This window comes from Ornithodoros turicata, chromosome 8 (genome assembly GCF_037126465.1).
Source record: "Ornithodoros turicata isolate Travis chromosome 8, ASM3712646v1, whole genome shotgun sequence".
NCBI classification, from domain to species: Eukaryota; Metazoa; Arthropoda; class Arachnida; order Ixodida; family Argasidae; genus Ornithodoros; species Ornithodoros turicata.
The window spans coordinates 37,551,279-37,572,365 of NC_088208.1; the positions used below are offsets into that span (position 1 = coordinate 37,551,279).

At 47.6% G+C, this 21,087-nt stretch overlaps 2 protein-coding genes across 10 annotated transcripts; both read right to left on the reverse strand.

The window, feature by feature from the left end:
- Window positions 1-1,496: 1,496 nt before the first annotated feature.
- On the reverse strand, window positions 1,497-11,617 carry LOC135366238 (deleted in malignant brain tumors 1 protein-like). 5 transcript variants are annotated; one of them, XM_064598906.1, is made up of 10 exons: window positions 11,466-11,617; window positions 10,644-10,780; window positions 9,172-9,210; window positions 9,042-9,089; window positions 8,815-8,888; window positions 6,687-6,917; window positions 5,399-5,532; window positions 3,849-3,998; window positions 1,918-2,208; window positions 1,498-1,854 (listed from the first exon to the last, which is right to left on the reverse strand). In XM_064598906.1, exons 5-10 carry the CDS (start codon window positions 8,843-8,845, stop codon window positions 1,738-1,740), a joined length of 954 nt encoding a protein of 317 aa, XP_064454976.1. In that variant the 5' UTR covers window positions 8,846-8,888; window positions 9,042-9,089; window positions 9,172-9,210; window positions 10,644-10,780; window positions 11,466-11,617; the 3' UTR covers window positions 1,498-1,737. The 5 variants fall into 5 exon arrangements, with proteins under 5 accessions (XP_064454978.1, XP_064454976.1, XP_064454977.1 ...); XM_064598907.1 differs by lacking the exon at window positions 10,644-10,780; XM_064598909.1 differs by lacking the exon at window positions 6,687-6,917 and having other exon boundaries at window positions 1,505-1,854; window positions 11,466-11,613.
- Window positions 11,618-12,504: 887 nt separating this feature from the next.
- LOC135367219 (deleted in malignant brain tumors 1 protein-like) lies at window positions 12,505-21,037 on the reverse strand. Of its 5 annotated transcripts, XM_064600377.1 has the most exons (9): window positions 19,149-21,037; window positions 18,114-18,152; window positions 17,984-18,031; window positions 17,748-17,912; window positions 16,922-17,191; window positions 15,821-15,954; window positions 14,000-14,149; window positions 12,719-13,009; window positions 12,505-12,655 (listed from the first exon to the last, which is right to left on the reverse strand). In XM_064600377.1, exons 4-9 carry the CDS (start codon window positions 17,776-17,778, stop codon window positions 12,539-12,541), a joined length of 993 nt encoding a protein of 330 aa, XP_064456447.1. In that variant the 5' UTR covers window positions 17,779-17,912; window positions 17,984-18,031; window positions 18,114-18,152; window positions 19,149-21,037; the 3' UTR covers window positions 12,505-12,538. The 5 variants fall into 5 exon arrangements, with proteins under 5 accessions (XP_064456447.1, XP_064456445.1, XP_064456448.1 ...); XM_064600375.1 differs by lacking the exons at window positions 17,748-17,912; window positions 17,984-18,031; XM_064600378.1 differs by lacking the exons at window positions 17,748-17,912; window positions 17,984-18,031; window positions 18,114-18,152.
- Between the last annotated feature and the right edge of the window lie 50 nt (window positions 21,038-21,087).

Here is a 21,087-nt window from a genome sequence, read left to right on the forward strand (position 1 = left end):
TCAGAAAGTAATTTGCTGACCATGGTGTGCCACAGGGAAGCCGTGATCTCGAGAGGAATCACGGGCCCCATAGGGATGGTCAAATCTTACTGCGAACAAAAGCTATGCCGCATCCAAAATATGTCGGATATTCCAGAGAGCAAAATCAGGAAGAGAAGAATCAGACGCAGTGGGGCGCAGGCGTTCGAAGGACGCAAAAGTTCCCTAACAAAAATGTTATCTTACATGCATTCTTATCAGGCTAGGTGAAAGGGAAGGCTACAAGACTGCTGCCGGTGACACCGTAGTCCGAACTAGAGCCCTGCGCGGATGAGGTTTTTGGCATCCGCATCCGACCCGCATCCGCGCACACGTTATCCGCATCCGATCCGCATCCGCACCATACACAACAGTTTACATCCGCATCCGATCCGCTGAGCAAAACGCACCATCCGCATCCGATCCGCAAAAATCCGCATGTTTCGAAAGACGCGTAAAGACCGCCGGAAGCATGTTGGTATAATTTCGGATGCCTCCATGCTGTCACGGAAGGACTCAGTCATGACGACAAGCAAAGGTAAAGCTTTCAACAAACGCGATATGGAGAGACTTCTGGAACGCGTGGAACGCTACCTCGTTGGCGCTCGCGCGATTCGAGACGCCTGAATGCCTCCTCTCCCGTCTCTGCGCCGTGCATGGTCAAAGGTGAACCAGAGCATGCGCTCGCTGTCGGCTGTCGGCGCGCAATACAAATAAATTGCGGGTGGAAAAATGACAGCACGCGGTATATCCGCATCCGATCCGCTACCGATCCGCTGCCTTCGTATCCGCATCCGATCCGCATCCGCCCTCGAGCCATCCGCATCCGATCCGCACACCGCAGAAAGTGCTAAATTTTCATCCGAATCCGCAAGTATATTGCGGATATCCGCGGATATCCGCTTCCATCCGCGGATGGTGCAGGGCTCTAGTCCGAACTGCTGTCCCAACCAAGATAAGGGAAAGAAATCATGATCTGGATTCAAACTGCCTGTGTAGCTTGCCAGTTTTCGCCACGTTTCGTGCAGGGGTCACTCGCTTTATCAAGCAATCAATTTACCTCAAGTCCGCGAAGACTGGAATAATCTGAAGCCAGTGTTGAATATAGAGGAACAGGAGGGAACGGGCAGGAGGTGTTAAGCTAGACAGATAAAAATATTATCTCAACCAGCGTCACTTCGATCGAAGGGTCATACTTTGTAGTCACATCTGGAACACTGCTGTCGACCCCGGGATCGTACCAGGGACCTTTGTCACACTTTGTGGTCCCATCCGGAACAGACAGTTCTAAAAGTCCATGATCGTCCTCTGAACGGACACGCTTGACGGGCCTGTCTGTCGACACCGCACCACATCGACCGGGGTAGTCGTCCATATTTACTGTACTGACGATGAACTGCACCTCAAGAAGACACCATCAAATGCTGTCCCAGCTATCGTAGCTTTCAATACGAATACCGCATTTAAATTTAACGATATAAATAACTGAAATACGTCTGAGCAACACTGAGCAGCTGTTGCTTGGAGGAGCATAGAAAGAGGATAGCTGGAGACATGAGGCCTAGTATGCACATCCGGGCGCATTCTGGGGCAACTGTGCAACTAAACAAAAATCGCTTCTTCTGCCACTGTTTTCTGTTAGCGTAGCTGTCGCTTTGCGGGTGCCGCCATTGCCATGGTTCATACGGCATACAGCCCGCTGCAGCAAACAGCACGCTTTTATTTTCTTATTCCAACCGTACAATAGGTTGCAAGGAATCCGAGGCCCTCATTTTTAGTGCCTTCGGAGCAGTAGGAAACGTACAAGAACTTGTCGGTCGACGTGTATTTAAGGTTCTGCAAAATAGATATGAGTCTCGAATGGTTAAGACCACTTCGACGGGCGGCGGGTATACATACATCAACTTGTCCGCAGTGTTCTCCGAGCATCCTATTCCTATCGTCAGCGCCGTCAAATATCTTGACTTTCTCTTTGCCGCAGTGTTCACTTTGAGACAATGAGAATCGGGTGAAGTCTATGTGGACGTTTCCCATGGTCGCCTCGATGACCCAGGACTCGCTATTTCTATTCTTATTCAACGTGAAAGTAAGAGGATCGGTTGTCGCGGTGAGGAAATGCTTGTCGCACGGCAGCGTGTCGTACTCGGCTTCGAAGCCCCGTTTCTCCGTCTGGTTGTCCGTTTGGAATACCTGCGACAGAAAGAAGTACGACAGTAGATCCTGGTCCCCTCAAGGAATAACATCTTCTAGCGCAGCTCTCACACTACGTTCTCAATTCTTTTTTCTTTCTTTTTTTTTTTGGGGGGGGGGGGATACAGTCAACCCTCGATTTATGAACCTTCGATTTATGAATTCCCTCGTTTTATGAACACGAGCACGGGGAACCAAACTTTTTCCATTCATTTTTCCCTCGTTTTATGAACCTCGATATTCGAATAATGAACGGAATTTCTGGGAACCAACTAGGAGTTGCCCAGCGTTTTTGCCCTCAATTTATGAACGGATCGTTCCGAGGTCAACAGAAACCTTCAAAGGGATAATTCCGTGGTCTTATGAATGACGCCTGAACGGACAAAACGTTTTCCAGGTATTGCACCCTCGGTTCTTAACCCCTCGAAATCCGAACAAACTGGTTTTCCGGGGTCGCACAAGGTGCGACCAAGTGTTCCTGACCTCAGTTGATGAATAAGGTGGTCGCTGTCACTCGGAGATTAATAAACGGAGGTTAAAAATCCCGGAGGAAGTCCGAGACCAGTCTGGTGCGAATGTGGTGACATCTCTTATTTCCAAGATTAACACAGCGGAAGGCATGGTCCAAAGCAAAATTAAACAATTTAGTATTGCATAATAAACAGAGTGTGAATGCGCTAACGTCTGTTCTTTGTGAGATTGATACAGCAGAAGGCATGGTCAAAAGCAAAATTACAAAATATATGGCATTATAAACACAATCCCAACTCGGAAATACTGTTGCATTTGCTCGATAGTACTCAGTTAACTGAATTTTCGATTTATGAACGATTTTTCGGGGAATCGAGGGTGTTCATAAATCGAGGGTTGACTGTATATCTAATATGAGCAAAGTAATGGCGAATTCGCCTGATCATTGTCTCTCTCGGCTTTCTTTGCCAGACTATGAGCAATAGAGGACTTCAGAAAATCCCAGAGTGCTCAGCGCCGCTTTGGAGTGTGGCAACTTGGTTATCAGAAAGGAGGAGAATGTCTCCAAAGTGTTTCGGTTCCTCCTCTCTTGGCCGATTGTCCGCCAGGCGTCAAGGTCAGCAAACACAAAACGTGAAGAACTGTTCTCCCTTCCTCATGACTAATCTCCCAGGATGCAACGCGTGCGCAAGGAACACTGGGATTTCCTGAAATCGTCTATTGTATTCAATGTCGCGTGCACCAGCAGCAAAACGACAATCCTGGAAGACAACAACAGGACGACTGCGTACTGCCAGCTGAATGTTTTACTGGAAAGGAGAAGGGTCACATTTTAAATACAAACCCTAGAAAGAAAAAAAAATGCATTGCGACCTAATCGACACGATCTTGCCACACGTATAGTGCGTCCTGCCCTTATCGCTGCATAACAAACCAGCTCATGCCTAATTCTGAAGTCGACTGAGGTATGCAACTACATAACCCGCAGACATGCCCTAATTGCATTCTCTTGGTCAAAACGTGTGGCAATCGCGCCAGGAATTTGCCAGCAATCACTTCATTTTGCTGGTCTCGACACAGCGCGTGCGCGGAGCTATTCTTGTGTGGGGGCGGGCTAAAGTGTATGACTTAGTATGTTGCCACTTACTATACGCCCTTAACAAACTTACCACCCACGCTTTGCTGGATGTGAGCTTAATTGTGACGTTTTCGCATACTGTTCCAATCATCTTGTCACGGTTGGGATCACCGCCGTCGAACACAGAGATGGCGTCGTGGCACTTATGCTCTTGCACGTCCAACTGGATGTCTCGGAATGTCTGTGAATAGGAGACCAGTTTTCAGAAAAGCGGGTACTGAATGCCAGTCCGTATTCGGTACGAAATACTTCACGCAATGTCACAGCCGACGGCTGCACAGCGTATGGACGCTGCGTTTTTTTTCCCAACAACCCAGTTCACAGAGCTTGTCTTGCGGTGACGCGCACAGTACGGCATAGGTGCTTATGTCGTGTATCATAGGTTACTGTAAAGGTACTGGGGTCGTCCTTCCAGTTTCCACCAACCTGACGTCGCTAGTTAACTATATGTTCTTGAGAGAACTACAGCACCAAGCGATGATATCACGAGAGCTCTGACGTGGTACTGATATACCTGCCACCCTCCACACAGGAGAACTACCCCAGATTCAGGGTCATTTCTCAACATAGTGGGGCGGTCCGATCAAGGGAAAGCTGGGCACTGTGATCGACAGCACCACCACAGTCGTGACAACGATGCTTAAAGGCGACGAGCGGCACGCACGTCGAGGGCATCGTCCACGAATCAACGCCGCCCCTAAACTCTTCAATTAGGCCCATTACCAACCTAAAGCCCTAGTACACGTATGTCTTGCCGCGCATTTGCTGATTCGAACCTTTATAGTGATATCTGGCTAGGCGGGAACGCCAACAGGGAGACCGCGTTTGCCGTCAACGACCGTTGTTGGGCGGTTACACCTGTTCACAGCATCGTCGAGTCACGCTCATTGGACACAAAAGTGCCAATTTTGTTTTCGCTGTGGATCCGCTGGTTCCATGAAGAATACTTTCGAAACTAATTACGGCCAGGATTCCAACATTTTGTCATCAGGAACAAAAATGTCTTCTGCCGTGTGGCGGAGCACCAGATGATATTGTGGGTTACACCCCCAGTTCGAGAGTTTCTTTGAACGAATTCAAATATTTTTCAAGGCACACAGTTTTACTCGGCACGCAGTATATTCTGGTAACAATCAGCGGTGCCGCATGCTGCCTTAAAAAATGGCAACAGGTACCATGTTACGTCTACATGTCGTATCATACTTCAAAGCAGCTTCCACAAGGCCCAGCGCTCCTTAGATTAACATACTCATGTACAGTTTATCATTTCAATGTTCAAGCACTGCTAAAGAGCTCCACGACGAACAAGAGTTCTGACTAGAACAGAGCGTTTGTCAACTGTAGGTCATAACCTCCTTGATGGACATAGCGTTCAGTCTTTAGACACTTCAGCGTGCCCACTTCCCATACCCATTTCGAGACATTTCCCCATACCCATATAAGAAAAGAACTTGGAACTTTTGCCACACTATTTAACTACACATGTCTTGAAAACCACGCTCTGTACTAGCGTAAGACTTAATTCATGAAAGGCCCCATTGACATGACGAACGTGTCGCATGGAATGTACGTATCGCTTACCAGAGTCATAGGACAACCATCGTCCGAGAAAATACACCACGTATGCAACATATCCTTCCCGTACGGCATCGGGTAGTTTGGAGACTTGAAGGAGCGTGTTGGCCCTCGGACTGGGGTGTCGCAGACCGTTATTACTGAAAAGGAAGTTACAACCAGCGACAGTGAACGATTGTAGCAGTGGAACCTCTGCGCATACGCTATGTTTCTGGTGAAGCTTTGCACAAAGTATGCACAGAATATAGCCAAGCCAGGATTAGACACTCTAGCGGCTCTGGACAACGGGCCCTTCTCCTTTTGCAAGATTGCTGGAGGATCGCCCACAAAGCAACAACAACCTAAAGCACTGAAGGCGCTCTGCGCTTTCTTAAAAGACAACACAATAAAAGACAGCTTCCGATTTCAATCCCTTCCAATTATGAAGTTTTAACGCATAACAACTGCAGCTGCAGGAGCTCTCGAGACACACGCAGCTCCAATACGCCTTAGCCCGGTGCTATCTGCGTACGAATGGCGTTCGAGGTGTTTCCGGAAAGGCAGGCCCACATTAATTTGCAGACATTAACAGCTCACGCAGGAATTCGTACGTGACGTAAGGCGCAGGTCTTCTGCTATATCTACGAGGTTTTGGCTTGTGCCTTCTGTTAGCTTGCAATAAAGATGCAATAAAGTTTCGTCGGCGACCGCAGCGCCAACTGCCCTAGTGGAGAGTGGCCTCACTAGACGGTCGTGTCCGGCGTGCTCCCTGCATTACCGCCATTTACCGGGAAAGTCATCTCTATTTGTAGAAATCCTTGCTCCACGATTTGTCCAGAGCCGCAGTGCAGGCGATACATGCCTGTGTACGGAACAAATCCAGAAATGGCCACAAATGTCTTTCAGAGTACGACCTGTGTATGTCTGCCAGTCTTCGTTGGCGCGCACTTGTTTTACCATGCACTCCGACCAACCTGCACGACCTTCTACACTTGCCGTCCCCCAAACGACGTGAAACTCGCCCATGTATGGCACCGGTATAACACTGGTGCCATATCAACGGCGCCGTGCAAAGACCGTGTAATGGCCAAGTCCAGGCTGTCCACACACGGGTGTGCCTGTTCGGCGTGTACATGCATTTCGCGAGGCAAAGTAGCCTCGGGACTCGGCGGGAAATATAGACAGAACATGAAGTTCCGTATTCCTAAACGATCGACACGATCCTTCGCTGTTCTTAGCCAAAGACGCACCAGAAATAACACTCACACTGATGTCACACTACTTCAAATCAGACTTTGACGTTCAGTTAACGTACAATTTTTTCTCGTTGTGGTTGTTGTCGTTGTCGTCGTCGTAGTCGTCGTAGTCGTTGTAGTCGTCGTCGTAGTCGAACTTATATTGGGAGTCACACCTCCATCGTTTGGCGACGGTACGTGTACCTCTCCCTTTGTGCTTGACTTATGTTCGCCAGTATTTCCACCGGCTCCAGGAAAGCTTGGGAGTTCATTGGTTACATCGCGATCCGACCTTGACGCATAGTACTGAACTGTTGCAAACGCAAAGTGTTGATTCAGTTAACGAAACAGGCAGAGAGATAACTCTAATTGGATGATACCATAACTGATTACTTTTTTTGTGTGTGTAAATCAACACCTTAAGATGGAAGTACGCCCTCCCGGACATGTGCTAATTTGACACAATCTGGGGTGTAAGTAAGCGGTACAGTAACTGATTTCATTTTCGGTCGTAAATCAACACCATTAAACAATGGCGTAACGTGTGCAGCTTTGTTTCCATAGAGAGTGTATCATACATACCAACCAAAGTAAATGCATAACGTGAAAATGTAATGCATTGTGGACAAATTCTCCCGACAGCAATTCCGTACTGGTCCCATATTAAACCAATATACGGTCTGGTATGCAGATAAGGGAGTACGCGCTTGAAATTAGTGATAAATTTGGAACATCACATGGACGGCATAACTAACCAAAAGCTCGCTAAGAAAACAGATACTATGAACATTGCTGGTCTTGCGCGCGTCTGCAAGTTTGATAGCCCTGCTCGCCTTCCAGTCAAACCGAAGGGTGAGATATCTATGTTTAATTTGATTATATATACACACAGAAACACAAAAATAAGAACACTGAAGTGTGGAATTCCTTGGAGTATCAACTCATCATCAAGATAACGTCTGTGATTCTTATTGGTTTTGGTATGAGGGAAAATTTAGACTCAGCGTACACGGCATTCATATTCCAGGACAATGCTAAACAGTTTCCTCAGTTACACCCTTTTCACGTCAGTGGTCACAGATACACCCTCACGATCAGGCTCCGTAACTATTACACGTATATAACGCCCCCATGCAACCTTTTTTTTTCCCCAGAAGGGTGTAACAGGAGTGTGCTCAGAACTTTACAGTGATAGCCTTAGCACCGCCTTTAGCGGTAACTGCATTCTTTGCGCTGACGACAATATACGATATCTGCTTGATCCAGTGCAGCTGGAACATTGCTGTGATCGTAATCATTTAAATATCAGCGTTTCGAAAAAAAAAAAAAAAAACAGTCGAGATTGTGCCCTATACCCTGCAAGAGAATCCAAATCTCTTCTCTTTATACGTAGCACGCTTATACGAAGAACAACAAAATGGTTCAAATCCTGCCATATTTCAAACAAAGTAACATTTCTTGGCATAGTTAACAGACAGCCACGTCAAATTCGTTGAGGATGTTGGTTCGAGTCCTACAGCTATAGCTAACTTTTTCAATGGGCGCGTTAAGTAGCTGCTCTCTTACTCCTTCTCGGGCGTCTTCCACGCAGGACGCTCTTCCACTCCCTTATCCACCAAAGAATTTCGTCCTTTTGCGCTTCGCCGCGACCAGCCACGACAAAATTATGAAACTGAAACCAATTAACTACTGCAACAAGTGACCCGCTTCGGTGGCGCGTTTTCCTCGAAAAAGGCCCCAAAAGGAGTAGTACTCATTTCAATGCAAACGGCGCCCTGCTTTTGAAGTGATGCTTTTTTCACTGAACTCATCCGAATTTTTATTAGAGTAATGAGCGCCTCCCACTCATCCACAAGGTGCGCAGCCTGTGGATGATACCGAACAAATACCTGTTAGAAGGAGGTTCTTCGAATGGCGAACCGTTCGTGAATTTTTTAGCCCGAAGGAACACCCAGAGACCCCGTGGAACTGAAACTCCCTGTATACTTCCCCTTGTGCCGTATGATGATGATGATACGGCACCCATGACCCTAGCGCTACAGTTCTCGAACACGACCTGAAAACGAAACCGACCTCGAACCCGACCGTTGGAAACATCTCTGAAAGACCGTTTGGTAGACGCACGGGAGCAACAGAATAGACCGAGCGCGTTGGGTGGAGCAGCTAGTTAACGTGCCCTATTAGCTACGAAGCTACGTCTCTACTCACAGATAAGCCCGCTGCCAATGACTATTGCCATGATTAATAACGTCCAGAAAACGATGAACAATCTCCGCTTCGTCCTGTAAGAAAAGAGGTAATATAACGAGGACTGCTTTTTCAATACGCGAATCACAAAATGAATTACAGAATATAGTTCCTTACGCGTACTGAGCTAAAAGAAAAAAATGTCAAAGTGATATTGAGCTGTCGCAGAAAAAGCGTTCGTTTAATACCTTGATCGGGGTGCTCTTCAGGCTCGTCTATGTTAGACATGTCTGAAACTTGAACAATGATGTCTGTTAGGCGCATTTTTATCGCACCTTTTCTCGCGAAAAACAACGGAAAAATCAAATAGAAACTTACTAAGCACGTCTTCGTCGGCTATTGACTTCCTCCTGAGTACTGCGGAGAGGAAATGGTCATAAAACAATCGCGCCATGGCACTGCACCTTTCTGCACTGAGAGTGGGGCGTACAAGAGAATAGGGGACGCCAGGCAAAGGGGAAGCTGATATACACGTCTTGTCAGCACGAATAGTATACATGTCTTAAGAGCAAGAGAGAACATCCTTAAGAGCATGTTTGCAAAATATGATCTACGTATTGATGAACTGCGAGTATTATGAACTATGAGTTGACCTAGACGAAAAGAAGACCGGCCTAGTTCGTTCAAGCCAAGTCAAGTTGTCAGAAGGCGGTTTACGTTGTGCTGTGTTCGTGTGCGTTTCGGCCAAGGACATGACAGAGTTGTCCTGTAGGAGTTTACTTGTCTCGAGGTGCAGCCCCTCACTTTAACCTAATTTTTATGTGCATTCAGTCGACCTTCGCGACCTTTCTGTCTTCCACCGCTTCATTTACAAAGCTCAATTGAAAGCCACTTTCTCCTGTTGTGTCAACGCCCTATTCCGCTATTTTCATGAGCTATCGGGTTGCAAGGTATACTTACTAAAGGTGGAACAATAGCAAAACTGATGGCTACGCTTCAAAATTGTAAAAGCGCATCAAATGGTAACGAAGTATGGTAACATACACACGAGGCGTCGACAAACACCTACGCGAAACAAACTTTGAGTGCAGCAGGTCTTCCAACAATGAGTACAGCGAAGCAGGAGTACCAAGCTTTCTTGTTATTCACTTTACCTACGTTACAAACCCCCTTGTCGGGCAAGCCCTGAGATCCTGATCCTGTCCGGTGGGACCGCCTGGTCACGCTAGCCTTCTATGGATTAAATCTCAAACGAAAAAAAAAAAGTTCCACAACTAAACAACTGTTATTTGGCCTTGACTAGTTCGTACATACCGAAGCACAACGTACTGAAAGTCGAGTGCAGTGGGGATGGACGGGTAGGTGGAACGCCTTGAACAGACCCATGAAACTAAAGCACATTGATACCGTCCACCCCCATTGCACTGCATGGATTTTCAGTACATTGTGCTGCTTGGGTAGTGAAACTACCGTTAGCATTGGTAATGGACTACCACCTATACAATATTAGATGTTTACAAGACCCAAACGTCTCCACACCAGCACTGGACAACTGTTTCGGCCTTGTTGGACCTCTTCAGCAGTGAAAAGGTGGGCAACGTTCGAGTGGGTGGCGTCGAAAGGTCACGTGGAACATGATATCCTCACGTCAGGGTGAGAGACTCACCACTGAAAGACCAGTGCAAAGCCAGTGAAATACATACAGGGTGAAAAACAAATACATAAACATGTATCTCACAGGATTTGCACTACACTAGCCAAAGAGCTTCGGCTACTTCCCCGCACCCCAAGTATATATACGACACTATACGTTGCTAATCTTTGGGACCGGGGAGAAAGACATAACTTACACATTTCCGAGAAAATTAATGTACCAAGCAGCAGAAGGACCTCGACTGTCAGTGAGCGGTTGGAAGCAGCTCGCGCTAATTCACTTTTTCTTTGTCGTTGTCAATCTTCTCCTCCAAGTGCGTGCCCTCCTTGTGTCCTGGTAATGCGACATTGATAATAGGAGAGGTTGAGGACAGCGACATTTCGTATTTACGCTAAACGACCATCTGTAAACGACCACACTGAGGTTCTGTTAGCAGTGAACGTTGGTATACGGGGTAACCGGAGCGCAGTGGTGTAGCAAGACTTCCAACGTGGGGTTTGGGAGGGGACTACATACGAAGACCTAGAAATCCAATTTAATGACTCCACGAAAACGCGCACCACTCTTACCCACTCCCCATCCCCGCTGAGCCTGGGAACGACAACACGCACACCTCTGCACGTAGCGAGATGGTAGATGAAGAGGTAAGGGATCGGAATGTTCAAAATGAGATTACATATCGGGTGTCATGACCGATAAGGCCGCTTCAGGGGATCGGAGTTAGTTCGAAAAGCTCAGTTTCAAACCTATTCAAAGTATGCTGCTTAGATAGACGCCAGGAACTGCGAGAAATTTCTCGATCGTCACACTGCACCTGCCCCCGCCCAGTTTTTCTTCTCGAATTTGCACGATTTGCATTGGTTGGTCCGTGGCAGGTGAAGGGGGGGGGGGGGCGCTCTATACAAATACTACTACGTGGCACCAGGTGAACAGCTACAATACCACTGTTTCTGCATGCGGTGGAGATTCATGAAACACTATGCTTCATTTAGATTAGCTCACGAAGTAATTTGCTTACCATGGTGTGCCACAGGGAAGCCGTGATCTAGAGAGGAATCACGGGTTCCATAGGGACGGTCAAATCGTACTGCGAACAAGCGCCATGCTGCATCGAAAATACGTCGAGAAGAATCACACGCAGAGGGGCGCAGGCTCGTGAAGGACGCAAAAGTTCCCTAACAAAGATGTTATCTTACATAGCATTCTTATCACGCTAGGGGAAAGGGAAGGCTACAAGACTGTTGCCGGTGGTACCGTGGTCCGAACTGCTGTCCCAACAAAGATAAGGGGAAAAAATGATCTGGATTCAAACGGCCTGTGCAGCAGTTTCGCCATGTTTCGTGCAGGGGTCACCCGCTTTATCAGGTAATCAGTTTACCTCGAGTCCGCGAAGACTGGAATAATGTGAAGCCAGTGTTGAATATAGAGGAAGAGGAGGGAACGGACCGGAGGGGAAGAGTTAAGTTACAGTTGCACACGAATAAAGCATTATCTCAACCAGCATCACTGTAGGATTTGTAGTCCCATCTGGAACACTCCTGTCGAAACTCGGGATCGAACCAGGGACCTTTGTCACACTTTGTAGTCCCATCTGGAACAGCCAGTAGTCCATGAACGCCCTGTGAACGGACGCGTTCGACGGGCCTGTCAGTCGAGACCGCACCACGCACGTCGACCGCGGTAGTCGTCCAGATTTGCTGTACTGACGATGAACTGCTTATCATAACGCAGTTCTCGAAACACCGCCATGGAAGAAGACACCATCAAATGCTGTCCCAGCTATCCTAGCTTTCAATACAAATACCGCATTTAAATTCAACGATATAAATAATTTAAATACGTCTGAGCACCACTGAGCAGCTGTTGCTTGGAGGAGCATAGGAGGAGGACAGCTGGAGACATGAAGCCTAGTGTGCACGTTAAAACAGTGTGCACATCCTAGTGTGCACATCCGGCCGGGCGCATTCTGGGACAAGTGTGCAACCAAATAAAAATAGCTTTTTCCTTTTTTTCAGTGTATAGCTGTCACTTTGCGGGAGTCACTATTGCCACATCTATACGGCATAGCCCGCTGCAGCAAACAGCACGCTTTTATTTTCTTATCCCAACCGTACAATACGTTGCAAGGAATCCGAGGCTGTCTTTTTTAGTGCCCTCGGAGCAGTAGGAGACGTACAGGAACTTGTCGGTCGATGTGTATTTAGGCATCTGTAAAATAGATATCGGTCCCGAATGGTTAAGACCACTTCAACAGGCGGCGCGTATACATACGTCAACTTGTCCGCAGTGTTCTCCGAGCATCCTATTCCTATCGTCAGCGCCGTCAAATATCTTGACTTTCTCTTTGCTGCAGTGTTCACTCTCAGACAATGAAAATTGGGTGAAGTCTATCTGAACGTTCCCCATGGTCGCCTCGATGACCCAGGACTCGTTATTTCTATTCTCATTCAACGTGAAAGTAAGAGGATCGGTTGTCGCGGTGAGGAAATGTTTGTCGCATGGCAGCGTGTCGTACTTGGCTTCGAAGCCTCGTCTCTCCGTCTGGTTGTCTGTCTGGAATACCTGCGACAGAAAGAAGTACGACAGTAGATCCTGGTCCCCTCAAGGAATGACATGTTCTATCGCAGCTCTCACACTACGTTCTCAGCGTTTTCGACATATCAAATATGATCAAAGTAATGCCGCGTTCGCCTGATCGTTGTCTCCATCGGCTTTCTTTGCCAGACTATGAGCAATAGAGGACTTCAGAAAATCCCAGAGTGCTTAGCACCGCTTTGAACAATGGGAACTTGGCTGTCAGAGAGGAGAAGGTCTCCAAACTGTTTCGGTCTCTCTCTCTGTTTCGGTCTGTCTCTCCTCTCTTCAGGTTCAGGTTCAAGTTCTCTTGGCCACCAGGTGTCCACCAGGTGTCAAGGTCAGCAAAAACGAAACGTGAAGAACTGTTCTCCTCATGAGTGTAATCTCCCAGGATGCAACGCGTGCGCAAGGAACACTGGGATTTCCTGAAATCGTATTGTGTTCAATGTTGCGTGCACGAGCAGCAATACTGCAATCCCGGAAGACAACAGGGCGACTGGGTACCACCAGCTGAGTGTTTTATTGGGAAGGAGGAGGGACACATTTTAAATACAAACCCTAGCAAGCAAAAAAAAAAAAGTCTGTCAAGTGCCTCTCGTTAGGAAATGTTACCTATTTCATGTCATATCACTGTTGCACAGGGACGGCTCCTTGGTGGCATTATTTTGATATTGTGCTCGAACCAATGGCTGCAGGCAAACGACAAATAACTATAGTCAATGGCAACTCCTACAGTTGGGACCGCCCACTCATCCGTGGAAGGCTCCTGCGATTGGACTACCAGCCTTTGCACGACGCCCCCGCTTCGCGATGTAGTGCCGGCTCTCTCTCTCCGCCTCCCCCTAGTTCCCACTTGGCCGTGCCGCACTACGGCACTACATTCGCGCGCGCGGAGCTATTCTATTCTTGTGCGAGGGCGGGGTCAGTGTATGACTTCGTATGTTGTCACTTGCTATACGCCCTTAACAAACTTACCACCCACGCTTTGCTGGATGTGAGCTTAACTGTGACGTTTTCGCATACTGGTCCAATCACCTTGTCACGATTGGGATCACCGCCGTCGAACACAGAGATGGTGTCGTGGCACTTATGCTCTTGCACGTCCAACTGGATGTCTCGGAATGTCTGTGAATAGGTGACCAGTTTTCAGAAAAGCAGGTACTGAATGCCAGTCCGTATTCGGTAGGAAATACCCCACGCAACCATCCTATGTCACAGGTGGCGGCTGCACAGCGCAGGGACGGTGCGTTTTTTTTCAACAACCCAGTTTATTTATTTATTTATTTATTTATTTCATCACACAAGTGATTAGGAGCAGAGGCTAAAAAGTCACAGGAGACTTGACAGAGCGCAGTTCGCAGAGCTTGTCTTGCGGTGACGCGCACAGTACGGCATAGGTGCTTATGTCGCGTATCGTAGGTTATTGTAAAGGTACTGGGGTCGTCCTTCCAGTTTCCACCAACCTGACGTCGCTAGTTAACCTTCTTGAGAGAACTACAGCACCAAGCGATGATATCACGAGAGCTCTGACGTGGTACTGATAAACCCGCCACGCTCCATACAGGAGGACTACCCCAGATTCAGAATCTTTTCTCGACATACTGGGGCGGTCCGATCAAGGGAAGCTGGACACTGATCGACAGCATCACCACAGTCGTGACAACGATGCTTAAAGGCGACGAGCGGCACGCACGTCGAGTTCATTGGGCATCGTCCACGAATCAACGCCGCCCCTATAAATTAGGCCCATTACCAACCTAAAGCCCTAGTACACGTGTGTGTTGCCGCACAGTTTGATTCGAACCTTCATATTAAAATCTCGTCTGGCTACACGTGAACGCCAGCGCAGGGCCACTGCGTTTACCGTCAACGACCAGTCGTCCTCCCGTCTATATGCCTGACAGCACAGGGGACGGCCGCGTGTACATTCTAGAATTGTTTTAGTTGCCAGACCAGAAAAGCTCGGAGACTGGTGGGACCAGGATATATGCGTAGGATGGGGTTATATGTCTTGACTCCAAAGAGCGACACCCGCTTCCTGAGTTTACCTTCAGAGCGTACAGGGAACTTCCCGTGCTTTTAGAATCAGGACAAGCGTCCTGTCAAGCCGAGTTATGTTGGGCGATTGCATTTGTTCCTATATAGCATCGTCGAGTCACGCTCATTGGACACGTTCTTTTCGCTGTTCAGACGTTTGCTCAATGAAAAGTACTTTCGAACCCTAACTACGGCCAGGAGTCCTACACTTTGTCATCACGAACAAAAATATCTTCTGCCGTATGGCGGAGCACCCGATGATATTGTAGGTTACACCCCAGTTCAGCAGTTTCTTTGAATGCGAATTCAAATATTTTTCAAGGTACACAAGGTACCTCTCCATGTCGTATCATACATCAAAGCAGCTTCCACGAGGCCCAGCGCTCCTGGGATCAATATACTCATCTACAGTTTATTCATTTCAATGTTCAAGCACTGCTAAAGAGCTCCACGACGAACTAGAGTTCTGACTACAACAGAGCGTTTGTCAACTGTGGGTCATAACCTGCTCGCTTACCCTTGATGGACATAGCGTTCAGTATTTAGACACTTCCGCATGCCCACTTCCCATACCCATTTCGAGATATTTCCCCATACCCATATAAGAAAAAAACTTTGAGTTTGACCACTCGCAGCAATCATACATGAAAAGTTGTAGACATGCCTTGAAAACCACGCTCTGTACTAGCGTAAGACCTAATTCATGGAAAGCCCCATTGACATGATGAACGTGTCGCATGGAATGTACGTATCGCTTACCAGAGTCATAGGGCAACCATCGTCCGCGAAAATACACCACGTATGCATCATATCCTTCTCGTAGGGCATCGGGTAGTTTGGAGACTTGAAGGAGCGTGTTGGCCCTCGGACTGGGGTGTCGCAGACCGTTATTACTGAAAAGGAAGTTACAACAAGCGACAGTGAAGAGTAACGAATAGTGCGAGCTAGCGCCAAATCCCTAAGCGGCGATTGCCAGAACTACTACCCCGGTGCTGGGAGCATTGCGGATGTCCAGGTCTCTAGTATAGTAGTAGGACGTGCTCTTGGGGCACACCCAGCTCCAATACGCCATAGCCCGGTGCTATCTGTGCACGAATGGCGTTCGAGATGTTTCCGGAAAGGCAGGCCCACATTAATTAAAAGCTCACGAAGGAATTCATACGTGGCGTAGGGCGCAGGTCTTCTGCTATGTCTACGAGGTTTTGGCTCATGCCTTCTGTTAGCTATGGGCCAGTTGCAATAAAGTTTCGTCAGTGACCGCAGCGCCAACTGCCCTCGTATTGTGCAGAATTACCTTACTAGACGCTCGTGTCCGGTGTGCTCCCTGCATTACCACCGTACCGGGAACGTCATCTCTATTTGTAGAAATCCTTGCGCCACGATTTTTTCAGAGCCGCAGTGCAGGCGATACATACCTGTGTACGAAAAAACCTCGGGCAACACGACCACAAATGGCGCTGCAGTATACGGCCTGTGTCTGTCTGTCAGTCTTCGTTGGCGCGCACTTGTTTTAACATGCACTCCGACCAATCCTTTACGACTTTCGACTTTCTACACTTGCCGTCCCCCAAACGTTCTGAAACGCGCCCTGTAAGACTGGTGCCACATCAACGGAGCCGTGCATAGTCCGCGTAATGGCCCAGGCTATCCACACACGGTTGTGCCTGTTCGGCATGTACATGCATCTTGCGAACGCAAAGTATCCTCGAGACTCAGCGGGAACTATAGAGGCTAAGACAGAACATGAAGGGCCGTATTCCTAAACAATCCTCGACACGATCGTTCGCTGCTCCTTAACAAAAATAACACACACTGATGTCACACTACTTCAAATGAGACTTTGACGTTCAGATGGCGTACCATTTTTCCTGGTTGTGGTTGTTGTCGTTGTAGTTGTCGTAGTCGTCGTCGACGTAGTTGTCGTCGTAGTCGTACTTATATTGGCAGTCGTGTCATTGAGTGTGGGTGTAGTAGTGCCCCCGAGAGTTTCGGCACCTCCATCGTCTGTGGACGGTAGGTGTGTCTCTCCCTTTGTGCTTGACTTATGTTCGCCAGTACCTCCATCGGCTCCAGAAAAGCTTGGCTCGTCCTTCGTTTCATCGCGATCCGATGTTGACGCATAGTACTGCACTGTTGCAAACGCAAATCATTGATTCGGTTGTAACGAAACAGGCAGAGAGATAATTCAAGCCTTATAGCACGGTCTTTAGCGGTAACTGCATTCTTTACGCTGACGATAGTATACGATATCTGCCTGATCCAGCCCAGCTGGAACATTGCTGTGCTCGTAATAATTTTAGCTCGAAAGAAACACCCTGAAACACCATGGAACAGAAACGCCCTCTAAATAAATAAAGGAATAAGGAAAAACAGTCCGCCACACCAGGACCCCTAGCGCTATGGTTCTCGAAGCCGATAGTGAACGGTGTCACTCCTTTTTCCGGAAGGTGGCACTCTTGATGAACTCCTACGTTGCAGCTTGCACGTCGGAGCGCGTAAATGCTGGTCTGGATCGGAACCGTATGGGGGAAGGGGAGGGGGAAAACCAATGAACAGCCTTGGAAACTCCGGTCCGAAAGACCGTTTAGTAGACGCACCAGAGCACGAGCGACAGAGTAGACCGAGCGCGTTGGGTAGAGCCGCTAGTTAACGCGCCCTATGGCGACGAAGCTACGTCTCTACTCACGGATAAGCCCAGTGCCAATGACTGTTGCCATGATTAATAACGCCCAGACAACGATGGCCAATTTCCGCTTTTTCCTATAAGAAAAGTGTTAATACATCGAGGACTGCTTTCTCAATACGAGAATCGCAAAAGGAATTAGATGAATCGTTCCTTACACGTCCGAAGCTAAAAAAAGAAAAAGAAGAAAAAAGTCGAAGTTATATTGAGCTGTCACAGAAAAAGCGTTCGTTGAATACCTCTATCGGGGGAGCCTTCAGGCACGTCTATGCTAGACATGTCTGAAACTACAGCAATTATGTCTGTTAGGCGCATTCTTAACGCAGCTTTTCTCGCGAAAAATAATCTAAAATTCCAATAATAACTTACGAAGCACGTCTTCGTCTGCTATTGACTTCCTCCTGAGTACTGCGAAGAGGAAATGCTCATGAAACAATCTCACCGTGGCACTGCACTTTTCCGCCCTGAGAGTGGGGCGTACAAGAAAACAGGGGACGCCAGGCAGAGGGGAAGCCGATATACATGTTTCGTAAACTCGAATAGCATACGTGTCTCAAGAGCATGTGTTGTAACAACGTCACGTCAGACTAATATGATCAGTGTGCAAGCAACAGTTTGAAACATGTTCCCGCCGCAATCAGTCAAAGACGTCTTGTCTAGATTTGTAGGCAGAGTTGCCCTAGACGAACAGAAGACCGGGCTAGTTGGTTCAAGTCATGTCTTGTCTTAGTTGTCAAAGGCTGTTTACGTTGTGCGTTTCTGCCAAGGACATTACAGAGTCCGCTTCCGGAAAGAGTATGCTGTACCGCTATTCCATAAAAATTTTCTTCGCGGTGCTCTTCTCCCGCGCTTCAAGGAAGTAATATAATCGACGCCAGAACACGCTAGCAAACGACAAAACCATTATTCTCATTCGCAGGGATCAGGAAAACTGCAGTAAGCTTGTCGAGTTTACTGATTGCAAACAATTCCCCGGATGTTACTGTAGGGAATGACATCATTTTGAACCAAATATCGCGGCCGGGAGTGCCCAGAGAAGAGATTTTGTTGCATCTCCCACAGACTTCCATGTATCAAAAATTTGACGAACTTTAACTCGCCAAATATCGGTGGTTCTCGTGAGGCCTTCTCGTGAGGCCCTTCGTTCTGCCCGTCTCGTGTAGAAATTTAGCTAGGCTTACGAGAACCTTGCGGGAAAAAAATCCCTGTAGACTGTGAGGCCGCCTTATCATTTTATGTGCATTCAGTCGACCTTCATGACCTCTGTCCTCCACCGCTTCAATAACAAAGCTCAGAGTCGCTTTCTCCTATTGTGTCAACGCTCTAGGGGCCAAAATACAAAACCACCTATATGATACTACACGTTGCTATCCCTTTGGGATCGAAGAGAAAGCCATATCTTACCCATTTCCGAGAGAAGTAATGTACCAGGCACGCTGCAGAAAGAACTCGACTGTCAGTGAGCGGGTGGGAGCAGCTCGCACTAATTCGCGTTTGCTTCGTCGTTGTCAACCTCCTCCTCAAAGTGCGTGCAAAAGGCTACTGTCCTGGTAATGAGACTTTGATAATAGGATGAGGACCAGTTGAGGACAGCGAAATTTCGTATGCACGCTAAACGACCGCACTGAGATTCTGTCAGTGGTGAACGCTAGCATACGGGGTGACCGGAATGGTAATAATACCGTTTGAAGTCTTCAACTGGAGCTGCCGAACCTTTTTGTAAATCGGCCTCAGGTCATCATATATACTAGAATTTGCGTTTAGCAACGAAGAAGTCGCAGGGATTCAGATCAGGCGGGTAATGGTTGCTGCTGAACCAATGGGGTGGATTTCCGCAGCACTTCCATTGGGAAGTCATTTTGTGTGTGTATTTGTGTGCGCGTGCGCACAAATTAATTAAATTTACTTAACATTTTTGAGTCACCTAATATGAGTAATGCGAAACCTATCACAGCCGGGGTCCGTACCTCGCCACTTGTAAGACTCGCAAGTTCGCGTTCGCCGATGAGTAGCGCCCTTAGCGGATCGTGCAGACGGGCTCCTCCTAGGGGTCGCCGATTATGACATGGTCGTTATAAATAATCTAGCCATAGCCTCCTATATACTGGTATATAGGAGGCTATGATCTAGCAGGTCGTGGGCAGTGCACCAGAAGTCACGTGTTTACGCTTTGCTCGGGAGTGTGTTCAAGGGCTCGTATCTCACTAAGTATAAGACACGTAGTAGAATTCTTTTTCCTCAGTATTCTGGAGTGCAGTACAACGCGTACATACTGCAATGAACCACATATGTGAAAGCGTCTCAACAACCTTTAAGCTTGATGCAAAAAGTTCACCGTGAAAAGCTGATCAAGATTCAGTTTCTCTTTTTTTTTTTAATTTTCGGATATTGCCTCTATTATCGTCTACTCGTTCTAAGGTATCTACTCATTATCAAGTCAGATGTGTGAAAATTATCTAGTCAGACCAGGCATTAAAGAGTGGGCGAGACGTCTCGCTCAGTGTCAATTTCATACTGCGGCCAGACTTCCACCTTGGTGTTCAGTCGTGTTACTCTTTGAACAATCGAAGATGATGTAGGATAGATACAGATGTTGTCTCAGTTCCTGGTGGGAAACACACGCACAAACCACCACGCAATGAAGAGAGGGTTCTGGTTTCTTTTCTGGTTGACACAAGACGGCATCTCGTTCAAAAGACGTGGGAAGCGGCAACTCTGGTTGGTAAGCAAAGCCAAGCAGGCTTTAGCACCACAACGCTACCTGTACCAAGCTAAGACTGATCGCTTATTGATGTGACGTAGGAAGTCTGCAAGTCACGCTTTCGATACCCTGGCCATGGGAACGAGTTTCCGTAAGCCAAGGCAATCAATGCAATCACTCACAGTCACAGCTGTCCCATGTCTACACTACATGGAGTAAAGCAAAGCCGGATCGCTTAAACGTTGTGGCATAGTTATCTGCGCAAATCACGACATGCTCTCAGCATTCGTAGCCATAAAGACGAGCCCGCCATCAGCCTCATGAGCGGTCACTGGTAGACACAGAAAGCGTGTTTGAAATTGTCTGAGCCGATTGCTTGAAGCAGATCAGACAGCAATTTTATACATCTGCATTTCTGAAGGAGCGAGATAAGGCGTTGAGCAGGTGCCTTTTTTGTCCATAACGTGGTGGCATGCATCACATTCTGTGGTAACACCTAGTATACTTCTGTTCTACTTGTGAAAAAGCTTTCATGCTCACATACACGCACAATTTTTTTCCGCTTGTTTTCCACGTTTCCCCAAAGATCTTGAGTTCTCAAGCGGCGTACAAAATATATTCAGACAGCTCAAGAAAACATCA